Source organism: Nicotiana tabacum, chromosome 20 (genome assembly GCF_000715075.1).
Source record: "Nicotiana tabacum cultivar K326 chromosome 20, ASM71507v2, whole genome shotgun sequence".
NCBI lineage: Eukaryota > Viridiplantae > Streptophyta > Magnoliopsida > Solanales > Solanaceae > Nicotiana > Nicotiana tabacum.
The window spans coordinates 145,362,067-145,374,575 of NC_134099.1; the positions used below are offsets into that span (position 1 = coordinate 145,362,067).

General features: G+C 35.5%; 1 protein-coding gene across 1 annotated transcript; it reads left to right on the forward strand.

Annotated features, from left to right (window-relative positions):
- The first annotated feature begins 2,618 nt into the window (after positions 1-2,618).
- LOC107819901 (uncharacterized) lies at positions 2,619-8,643 on the forward strand. Its single transcript, XM_016646083.2, has 5 exons — positions 2,619-3,017; positions 3,825-3,951; positions 5,624-5,841; positions 6,191-6,364; positions 8,127-8,643. The coding sequence occupies exons 1-5, from the start codon at positions 2,820-2,822 to the stop codon at positions 8,208-8,210; spliced, it is 801 nt and encodes a 266-aa protein (XP_016501569.1). The 5' UTR covers positions 2,619-2,819; the 3' UTR covers positions 8,211-8,643.
- Positions 8,644-12,509: the final 3,866 nt, after the last annotated feature.

The window sequence follows — 12,509 nt, forward strand, 5'->3', positions numbered from 1 at the left end:
ATACATCTGTTTTTGGGTTGTGAAAGTTGGGATCTTTTTATCTCCTATTTTTGTTAGATTGGAATTTTGAGCTATTTGCATTTTGTATGCGCCACAGGTAATTGAGGTATTGCCGTACTGGGTATGTTTAGTTGGAGGCAAAAAATGTACAGCTTTGTGTGCTGAAATTATTCAGTGAGAAGTTTAACTTTAAACTGAAATTATTGTGAGAAATGTTGGTTTTATGTGCAGCTTTGTGTGCAGTTTTTTGTTATATACAGTAATATTTGTACAGCTTTGTGTGCTGTTTATGGATTGTGAAAGTTGGGATCTGTTTATGGGTGTTGGCAATATGTGTTTAATTTTTCTATGTGCAGCTTTGAATTGTTGTTCTATGTGCAGCTTTGTGTGCAGCTTTGGTCCTTACCTTGAAGTGTCATATATAGCAGCTTCCAGTAAACTTTGTACAAATATTACTTTGTATAAATATTAGCGTTCAACACTCTTAATTTTAGGTAATATTCAGCGTTCAGCACTCTTAGTTTTAGTTTTACCTTATCGGGTAAACCGATAACCGAACCGATAATGATCAATAACCGATTAACCGATAACCGATAACCAATATCTTATCGGTTTGGTTATCGGGTTATGATATTTGTAAACCGATAACCGATAGGAAAAACCGATAATATTCAAAACCGAACCGAACCGACCGATGCCCACCCCTAATCTTGACAAGTGGTTTACCACTTGTCCATGAACAAACATGCAAGATGCTACTCTTTCTCTTGGAAGGCCACTTGGACAAAATAAGTCATTTGTCCATAGTAACTTTGAAATATTGCCACATGTAGAAGCTATTGCCATGTACAAATTATCTAAGAGTATTTGGCCACAAGGCTTCATGCAAGAAATCACTTGGAAATAGATAGAATACTTGTAAAATTAAAAAGACACATGGATACTTAAAATTTTGAAAATACTACCACAATAACTGCACATTATAGGGCAAAGATAATACAAATGAAAACCAATTTCAGAGAAGTTAAATAGTTATCCTTGACGAGAGGGGTACACAAAGAAAACCGATAAACCGTACCAAACTGATAATCTGAGTCAAATCAGGACAAAAAATCTGATCGTGGTTTGGTTTGATTTGGTTTAGGCTTGGTTTTAACTAAAAAAAATGTCAAACCGAACCCAAACTAACCCGATAATATATTTATACAACTTTAAAAAATATTGTATACATATAAATATTTCTTAAACTTTTTCACAGTTTTATCTTTTAACGTATTATTTAAAGTTTGGACTTAACATTCTTGAATGGTAAATAAATTTTATAGCCCATAAATGTAGTAACTCAAACAAAGTTTAAATCAATACTAATGCTAATAAAAGAGATTCAATTCAACACTAGGAATGACGATAGTGTTAGATATTTTTTAGTTTTACATTGGTTTAAAATGAAAATGCATAACTTAGTTTATCTTTTTCTTTAGTGCTTAGTTATGTAGTTAGCAATACTTATTAGGTATACTTATTTTAGCATGACCTATGTAGTATTTTTAGATTATGTTAATTTTCACTATGGCTTATTAATTAGCAATATTTGCTTTATGTAATTTTATTATCTTTATTATTGAATATTTTAGTATAATGTTATGACTTATCTCATATTAGTGTTATTTTCTTAGAAAATACATTATATAGTTGCATCTTAATAAGACTAAAGAAATATTTGCAGCACAAGTAACATACACAAAACTCGAAAGCCCGAAAAAAATAAAAAAAATGAGAAAACCTGATTTTGTTTGTTTGGTTTGATTTATAGATTTAAAAATTTACAACTATTAATTTGATTTGATAATTAAAAAATCCAAACTAATCCAACTTATGTATACCCCTAGTTATTATATTAGTTCGCGCAGGAAGACTTAGAGGATATTTTTGTTTTGGTCCTGCATCTAGAGTCCATAGGACATGCGACTTTGTACATGATACTTTTGGTTAAAATAACAATTTTCCAGTTTGAACCAAAAAAAAACAATTAACAAATTAAATGAGAGGGGGAATATTTATTATTCATAGTCGAGGGAGAGATTGATTTTTACAATAAAATTGGAGTGTCTAATTCTCACCTATTTAATATGTTATACTCTCTCAATTCACTTTATTTGGCACATTTTGACTTTTCACGCCCCTTAAGAAATAATAAATGACGTGCATAATTTTTGATTATATTCATATTAGTTTATGCATATTTTATTAGATTTGAGAAAATGATTTGAAATAAGTAATAAATACTGTGGGTATAACAGGAAAAAAAAATTTCTTCTCTTAATATGCATAAAGTGACAAGTAAAAGTGAAAATCTATTTTTAGTATACATGCCAAGTAAAAGTGAACGGATGGAGTAGTAAGTTAACAATCTTTTTCTCATATTACCAAATTAAATTTAATTGGTAATCCTCAATTGGAATGTAAACCCGAGACCGGCCTAGGTATTTTCCCTTTGACCCGAAAATATTCAAACGCTCTATGTAGCGCGTGTTGAAATCCTTTTCCCAACGTACACCGCTTTCAACATCCCCAAGAAATCTCCCTCTATATAAAGGGAGTCGGGAGTATTATTGCTCAAGAAAAGCTTCAAATCTCTAAAGCCAAAACCTCTTCCCTCATCTCTCTACATCCCCCGCAATTTCAAAACCCTAAGCTTAACCGTAGTCCCTAAATCCCCGATCATACAATCAATCACTAAAGCTCTATAGAACAGGTTTAAATTAAAAATCGTGCAGTAGTAAACTGCAATATTTGTTTTTGTTTACTAGTTTTAAACGATGTCTGCAATTGTTTGCCGCAAGAGATCGTATTTTGAAGAATTACAATCACCGTCGCCGACATCAGCGTCGCCGCCGGTTTCAAAGAAGCTTCGTTGTTCTTCCTTCACCACCTCTCCGGTTCACTTCTCTCCGCCGTCCCCGCTGCCGTCTCTCTTCAATCAGCTGATAGCTTTATTTCCTGATATGGACAACCAGGTTTATCTTTTTTCTTTATCTCGATGTATATAATTTTGTTTGGGTGTATAATAGTTTTGATATTTGTTTAATCGTAGTAGTAGAATGTACTATTGTTTGTTATTTGTTTTTATTTTGTCCATAAAAATTCAAATTATCAGTATTTGAATGAGACGGGTCCAAGTGAAGCCGAATGAATATTGAGGTTTTAATGTAGTCCTTACCAGCTAGTTCAGATTGAGACACAGTGTGTTTTTTTATTGTAAAATTTCTTTCAAAAGTAGTAACTTCTTTTTTTAATTGTAGGGCTCTTTGTATTGCCGTGTCACGGCCAATGAAAGGGGTTCAATTGAATCGGTGTAGATAGGACAAAAAATAATCTTTTCGTGTGTGTGTAAGGTTTTAAATCCCCTTGATATAAGGAGTTTCCATTGTAGTGGTAAAGGTAGTTCAAGTGTAACTTTAGGTCTCATGTTCAATTCTTTGAATCCCCTTATTAAAATTCCTGGATCTGCCACTCTTGATATGACCATTGTTTCAAGGATCAATGTTAAACATGAAACCATAGATTATGTTGTTCAAAATTTTCATCTGTCTAACTTTATTACTTACCAAAAGGAAAAAAAGATAATTCTATTTTTATCGAGTATCTCGCTAACCTGCTTTTCCTATGAATTTCAAATGCTTTTATAAGAATCACAAAGTTGCCATTTCTATAACAGACTAGGTATAAAGATTCATTTGATTACTTAGTCATTTAAAAAACCTTTTAGTTTGGGTTTTGTCTAGTGAGTCACCAGGTATTTATTTTGTATTCAAACACTTCAGCTACTTGAGAAAGCATTGGAAGAATCTGGCAATGACCTGGATGCTGCTATTAGGAGCCTGCATGAGCTTCGCCTTGGATATGCAGATGGAAAGTCAGACACAAAAGCTGATGGAGAGATGGAAAATGGTGCGTAAATATCAAAATCCCATCATATGTTCAAAAGATTTGTTTGTTTATCATATACTTGGTGTAGCTCAGAGTGATGAATCCTAATTATGTGAAGTTGGAATATGTTTATATATAGACTCTCTCTCTCTCTCTCTCTCTCACACACACACACGTTAAAATGTACCTTTCTCGGCTTTTTGACTAAGATCAAGTATATGTCCACCCTACTGTTATTAATTGACACAATGGTGCAAAATTGTCCTGGGAGAAGTACAACTGTATTTTCCTTGACAGAAATAATGTGGCATTATAAATGAATGAAAAGATGTATCTACAGTTGGTTAATATATCAGTTGCATGTATGGATGGTTTCTGGTCATATTTATTGAGGATCTCAAGTGCCCACCCCACCCCCCAACACACACACATACTCACATACAAAAAATACTTAAAGGTGTTTTTGGAGGGAACATATATTGGATCTTGTGACTGGTAACACTCATTTGTTACAGATAAGTGTATCTGTGTTGTAGGTGTCAATTTTGGTATCAGCAACAGATACTAGATCTCTTGTAACTGGTGTCACTCATTTGATCCTGATTAGTGTTTCTGAGTTGGAGGTGTCAATTTTGGTCCATAGATGTGGAACCCATCCAAACTTGAGGTTGGCCGGTTGGGATATGACCCGCATCAATCCATATTGACCCAAGCCACTTAGGGCGGATTGGACTGTAACTTGTTTATGAATTTAACCTGCTTTAACCCTGCAATAATGTGCCATTATAAATGAATGAAAAGATGTATCTACAGTTGGTTAATATATCAGTTGCATGTATGGATGGTTTCTGGTCATATTTATTGAGGATCTCAAGTGCCCACCCCACCCCCCAACACACACACACTCACATACAAAAAATACTTAAAGGTGTTTTTGGAGGGAACAGATACTGGATTAGTATTTTGTGACTGGTAACACTCATTTGTTCCAGATAAGTGTATCTGTGTTGTAGGTGTCAATTTTTGTATCAGCAACAGATACTAGATCTTGTAACTGGTATCACTCATTTGATACTGATTAGTGTTTCTGAGTTGGAGGTGTCAATTTTGGTCCATAGATGTGGAACCCATCCAAACGTGAGGTTGGCCGGTTGGGATATGACCCGCATCAATCCATATTGACCCAAGCCACTTAGGGCGGATTGGACTGTATCTTGTTTATGAATTTAACCTGCTTTAACCCTGCAAATTCTAACCAACCCATTTATTTGACACCCTAGAGGTTTCAATTTCAACTCATAAAAGTGTAACCAACCTCAAACCTGAGCTTGGTAGGTGTTCTTATGACCTGTTGCTCAATTCATCTTGACCCAAATTTGTGTATTCGCTTGCATACCTTTACTTGTATACATGTACATATGGTTATCATACATGTACATATGGTTATTACTTGTACAGATTTGCGTATTTAATTTTAACAAGTACTTGTGTGTCTCTGTGGTGTATGGAGTACTTGTTATCGTGGACATGCCACTTCTCAAGTTTATAGTTAATTCATTTAAGAAGTTGGGGTGGGGTGGGGTTTTTTTTTTTGGGGGGGGGGGGGGTATTGTGTTAATACCTCATTAACCAGGAACATGATTTCCAATTAGTTTCAAAAGAAAGATTCTGAATTTTCATGAAAAATTGGCAGGTATGAACCCCACCAATGTGCCGGCTGCTAAGTCAGAAGATCCTTCAGAAAACAAGTTTCCTGCCAATGGTGCAGAATGGGTGGAATTGTTTGTGAAGGAAATGATGAGTGCTACAAGCATAGATGATGCCAAGGCTCGAGCTACCAGGCTGTTGGAGAACTTAGAGAAATGCATTAGTTCACGTGCAGGTGTAGAAGCAGCTCAAAATTCTCACAAGGTTGGTATTGGAAATGCATGTTTCCGTTTTAATCCATGAGTTCTAGACTTACAGGCAATAAATTTCTTGCCAAGGATTGGTGGCAGGAAACATCACTTGTTGATCACGTTTTTTGGATATAACTGCTATATATAATTACTATATATATACAAGGTTAAGAATATATTTAGTAATGTTCGCTATACATTCCAAGACTCGTTTCCTCGATTTCATCAGCAACATTAGTGGACTGTGGTGCTTCAGCTGTATGAGAATTACATTAACAATTCTGGGATTACCCTTTGACCTGCTAATTTATTGACTTTAACTTATTTGTTCTTTTGGGTGTTGACTGTTCCTCAATTCACAGGAAAATATTATGCTGAAACAGCAAATAGAAGTGCTTCTCCGAGAGAATACCATTCTCAAGAGGGCAGTGGCCATTCAGCATGAACGTCAGAAAGAGTATGATGAAAGGAACCAGGAAGTGCATCAATTAAAGCAGCTGATTGCTCAGGGTAAAGAGCAATTGAGAACTCTTGAGGTAAACATTCTAACTTCACAAACTTCTCATCCTGGCCATGATATATGACAAATTGAAAGATCTTAAATTTTCTCACAATAGTTGAGATTCTTCTTTGTTGGTCTGTACCACTAATGGAAAGTCTATTGCATTTGTTGGTCTAAGTGCTTGTCCAAGCCCTTTTTCATAATAATCATGTTAAAAATAGTTGTCGCTTAAACAATATACCTGTGTATTCTAGAATTGTCTTCTTAAGCAGAGCTGTCAAGGATAGGTGGATAAGTCTTGCAATATCAAAGGAAATTGTATAGCTATAGAATTTTATTAATTCGGCATTCTTTTACCTCAATAAAAAAGTGAGTTCATTCAATGTGACAGGCAGAGATTTGATAATAATTGGAATGCAAAGAATGTCACTGAAGTACCTTTTCTCAACTTAACCTCCAATTTGGCTAACAGAAAATTACCTAACAACTGATATAGAGATGAACATCTCAGTTGCTAGATTCTGTTTTCAGACTTTGCTTTTTGAGAATAAAATTAATCACCTCTCCCCAATTTTTCCTCGGTCTACCTCTACCTCTCCTTACACCTACCACTTCCAACAATACTTTTTGCTATTGTTTCATGAGAACTTTTGTATCTTCATATCGATTCTGTTTTCAGACTTTGCTTTTTGAGAATAAAATTAATCATCTCTCCCCAATTTTTCCTCGGTCTACCTCTACCTCTCCTTACACCTACCACTTCCAACAATACTTTTTGCTATTGTTTCATGAGAACTTTTATATCTTCATATCAAACTATTCGTGAAGTTTGTCCCATAGCAAACTGTTTCAGATTAAACAATTATAGAGTTATTGATGTAAAATTAGGGGTGGCAATTTGAGCCCAAACTCATCTAATCCGCCCAGAGATTAATGGGTTGGGTTACAAATATTTTAGCTCATGGGTCAATTTGGACTGAGCCCAAGTTAACCCATTATATTTTATAGCTCATTCTGACCCATTAAGCAGCCCAAATACAACTCATGAAACTCACCCAAAACAAAAGGTATCTCAACCCAACTTATATAGAAATTTATTTAGTTGCCCCAATTTTACTTTTTTTTTTTTTTTTTGTATTTTTAATTTTATGTTCTTTTGTTTTTCTGCACCATCCACCTCACCCCAACACCTACAAAAAAAAATTACTTTTTTTTTATATTTTTAATTTTCTGTTTTTTTTCTGCACCACCCACCCCGCAAAACCCCCCTCCCCGAAAACTGTTTTTTTTTACCTTTTTTTGTTTTTTCAATTTTCTGTTTTTTTCTGCACCACCCACCCCCTCCGCATTTTTCTGCATCACCCACCCACTCCCCCCAAAAAAAAATTTTTTGACTTATACATTTTAAGGTAAAAGGCTTTTTTTATGCAAGATGAGTATGGTTCTAAAACATGGGTCAAGTTGGGCGGGTTGGGTTATGACCCATTGTTTAGCCCATCTTGACCCAGCCCATCTTAGTCCAAGTACATTTTGGGCTGGGTTGGGCATGACCCATATATTGATCTAACCCATCTTGACCCGCCTAAATTCAACCCAACCTGCCCATTTGTCACCCTATGTAAAATATAGGCAGGTTTAGTTGAAAAGGATTTGTAAAGACTTGCAGTGCTCCACCTATGGAGGAGACTTTTAAGATTTACCTTATCGAGAAAAAAGTAGACTTTTCAGTTTTAGAGAATTGAAAAAGATATAAGTTTCTCCGCTCTTAACTTTCTGATTTCATTTTCATGTCACAGATCAACAATTATGCTTTGAAAATGCATTTGCGGCAAGCTCAGCAAAGCAACTCTATCCCTGGATTCAATCCAGATGTGTTCTAATGTGCCGAACGTTCAAAGGAAGAGATGGAGCCTAGACTTGTGACCCCTGATATGGATGTTTTACAGTGAACCTGCACACAAGGGGCATAGCCAAATTTCCAGTGTTGAAGGCGTCAAATCAGTAATCTTAGTGATGGAAACAAGCTGAAGTTTAAATTATGATTTTGTTTCTTTCAGTAGGAATTTGTGAGGCCTTCAATTGATATACAAAATTAATAAACATTATTAATAGGCAAAAGGTCTTCGCCATACATTTTTTTACACTGATGGTTGATCAACATCCATCATGATACTCCATGTCTATGTTAGATGAGTGGTGTTGCTGCTAATAGTCGTATTTTCGTTGATCTTTGTAATGAGTACCTAACTGGATTCTTTTAGATGTTTCATAGTGATATATCACCGTAAAAACTGAAGTCAGATTTAGTGTTTATATCAAGCTACTGTGGTTTGTCACTGTCAATGATAGGTTGAGGTTAACATATATATACTGCTACTAATTATTTATAATTAAATAATAAAATATATGTTGAAGGCACACGTCTTTTATCATTTGGTTCTTTCTTTTTTTATGTTGATTTAATAGCTTTTTCTTTTTCCTATCATACATAACCAACTCCGCAAAACTACTAGACCTAAAGACATAATTTTGATACGTCAGTATATTTAAGCAAGAATCGAACAAATTAATTAACTTTTTTTTGGGGGGTTAATAAAAGACTATATTTCATTGAAACAAAAACATACTCTATTACATAAGGGGGGCTACTTGGGGTGGATCTACAGTAACATCATTCCAAGGAAGGGTGTTATCCCTGACTATTTCCTAAGTGGGAACCAAAGACAAAACTATTTGTGATACAAGGGGATGAGCTACCAGTGGTTGGAGCTGCTGAGTACAAAAACGTTCCAGTTGCATTAGAATGCTGATTTGAAGTTGGAGATACACGCCGAACATAAGGTGGACCATGTGTATCTGCGCGCAAAAGGTCAAATACAAAAGTTGGTGCATCATAGTAACCTATGGTGTTGATAGAAGTAGTCTCAAAAATTTGCTTCGCTAAGCGATCTCTCACCATATTCTTGTTGTGGAAGTCAAGTGTATATAGTGTGAATGAGTCACAACTACTATACCAAAAATTATGACAGCCACTAAATAATAAATAAGACAATAATACAACAATAAAAGGAACACCAGAATTTACGAGGTGGCCAATTTTGCCTACTTCCTCGGACACAACCAATATTTTATTCCACTCAAAAAATACAAGTGAAATAATACTAAAGAGAGAAGATACAAATGCCTTAAGAAGATAAGAAGACAAATGAGAGATGTGTTTAAATCCTAAACATTAGGCCTTCTTTTATAGGGTGAAATACCAACCAAAATTGGTACTTCACCGATGTAGGACTTTGGCATTCAACAAATCTCCACCTTGGCAAAATTCTACATCTTCAATTTTCTCTCAATAACAAATTTTGGTTGTGTCTTCATCTTCAATCTTCAGTGTTCAACAATGTTGATCAAATCCAAACAATGTTGAAACTTGACCGCAGTCACCACCTTTGTCAGCATATCAGCAGGATTCTCCGTAGTATGAATTTTCTTCACCGTGACTCCACCTTCTTCTATGATTTCTCGTACGAAATGATATCGAACATCAATGTGCTTCGTCCTTGCATAATAAACGTGGTTCTTCGCTAATTGAATAGCACTTTGACTATCACAAAAAATTATGATACTGTTTTGTTCAATACCAAGCTCTTTTAGCAACCCTTGAAGCCAAATTGCCTCCTTTACAGCCTCTGTAATAGCCATGTACCCTGCCTTTGTTGTAGACAAAGCAATTGTTGACTGCAAAGTAGACTTCTAACTAACTGGTGCTTTTGCAAAAGTAAACACATAACCAGTAGTTGATCTTCGTTTGTCCAGATCACCCGCAAAATCTGAGTCACAATATCCAACTACAGACCGATTGTCTTCCTGCTAAAAAACTAACCCAACATCTACAGTATTATGAATATACCGTAGAATCCACTTCACAGCTTGTCAATGCTCCTTTCCTGGATTATGCATATATATGCTAATAACTCCAACAGCTTGTGAAATTTCAGGCCTCGTACAAACCATTGCATACATCAAGTTACCAATAACATTTGCGTATGGTACCCTTGACATATACTCCTGTTCAGCTTCATCTTTTGGCGACATAGTAGTACTTAGCTTAAAATGGGGAGCAAGTGGAGTACTAACTGGCTTAGTCTTTTCATCTATGCCAAAATATTGTAGTACTCTTTTCAAAAATTCTTTCTGAGATAAACAGAGTTTCTTTGAACATCTATCTCTTATTATCTCCATGCCAAAAAATTTCTTTGCCTCACCCAGATCCTTCATCTCGAACTCCTTCTTCAGTTGAATCTTCAACTTATCAATTTCTTCCGAATTCTTGGAAACATATCATCAACATATAGGAGAAGATATACAAAGTAACCATCTTCAAGCTTGCGCAAATACACACAATGATCGTATTTGCTTCTCTTGTACCCTTGTCGCAACATAAACTTGTCAAATCGCTTGTATCATTGTCTAGAAGATTGTTTTAATCCGTACAATGATTTTTCAAATTTGCATACCATATTTTCTTTTCCAGCAACTTTGAATCCTTCTGGCTGAGTCATGTGGATTTCCTCCTCCAAGTTTCCATGTAAAAACGCAGTTTTTACATCCATCTGAACTAGTTCCAAATCTAACTGTGCTACCAAAGCCAACATAATTGTAATGGAGGAATGTTTTACAACTGGAGAAAATACTTCATTGTAATCAATTTCCTCCTTTTGAGCATATCCTTTGGCCACCAATCTTGCTTTGTAGCGAACATCATCTTGGTTAGGAAATCCTTCTTTCTTTGCAAATACCCATTTGCACCCAATTACTTTCTTTCCCTTCGGGAGATTGGCCAATCTCCATGTATGATTCTGATGAAGGGACTGTCTTTCATCATTCATGGCAATCCTCCACTTATCTTCTTCTGAACTTTGGACTGCGTCTTTATAAGTGGTAGGAACATCATTAGCTACAATTGAGGCGGCACAAGCAACCGTCTCTATAAGACAAACAGGTTTTGTTATTGTCCTTTTTGGCCTGCTAGTTGCAATTGATTCAAGTTGTTGTTGAGGTTCCTGAGTTGTAATCTCCCTCTCTACTAGCTCTTCTTCCAGAGGATAATCTTCATTTGTTTCCTCTTCTGCTTCTTGTGTAGGAAAAATAAATTTTTCCTCAAAGTCCACCTGCTTAGAAGCACCCTCATTTTGTTTGGTATCTTCTGTTACCTTATTTACCATAACAGATTCATCAAAGGTAACATCCCTGTTGAATATTACTTTCTATGTCATAGGATACCATAAGCGATATCCTTTGACTCCAGAAGTAATCCCCATGAAAATAATTTTCTTTGCCCTTGGATCCAATTTTGACTCTGTCACATGATAATATGCAGTTGAGCCAAACACGTGCAAAGATTCATAATCTACAGTAGGATTTCCCTACCATTTTTCAAATGGTGTCTTGCCATCAATAGCAGCAGATGGTAAGGGATTAATGAGGTGGCATGCATATGTAACTGCCTCAGCCCAAAATTCTTTGCCCAAGCCAGCATTGGACAACATACATCGTACCTTCTCCCGCAAGGTTTGTTTCATATGTTCTGTCACTCCATTCTGTTGTCGTGTATGTCTGACAGTGAAGTGTCGGACGCTGCCATTATTTTCACAGACCTTATTAAAATGATCATTTTTGTATTCACCTCCATTGTCTGTGCGAATACACTTGATCCTCCTGCCTGTTGATTCTCCACCATCATTTTTCATTTGAGAAAAATTTCCAACACTTCATCTTTTCTCTTCATTGTATACACCCACACTCTTCGAGAAAAATCATCAACAAAGGTTAAAAAATAGTGCTTCCCACCCAATGAAGGTGCTCTGATACCAATTATTGCGGAAGCCAAATGTATATAGTGTGAATGAGTCACAACTACTATACCAAAAATTATGGCAGCCACGAAATAATAAATAAGACAATAATACAACAATAAAAGGAACACCAGAATTTATGAGGTTCGGCCAATTTTGCCTACTTCCTTGGACACAACCAATATTTTATTCCACTCCAAAAATACAAGTGAAATAATACTAAAGAGAGAAGATACAAATGCCTTAAGAAGATAAGAAGGCAAATAAGATGTGTGTTTAAATTCTAAACATTAGGCCTTCTTTTATAGGGTGAAGTACCAACCAAAA

What these genes read in the sequence shown, in the direction of transcription:
- LOC107819901 (XM_016646083.2), top strand. Translation starts at nt 2,820, where the DNA reads ATGTCTGCAATTGTTTGCCGCAAGAGATCGTATTTTGAAGAATTACAA. An exon ending in TTCCTGATATGGACAACCAG is followed by an intron (nt 3,018 to 3,824) that starts GTTTATCTTTTT and finishes CAAACACTTCAG; the next exon opens with CTACTTGAGAAAGCATTGGA. An exon ending in AGCAATTGAGAACTCTTGAG is followed by an intron (nt 6,365 to 8,126) that starts GTAAACATTCTA and finishes TTCATGTCACAG; the next exon opens with ATCAACAATTATGCTTTGAA.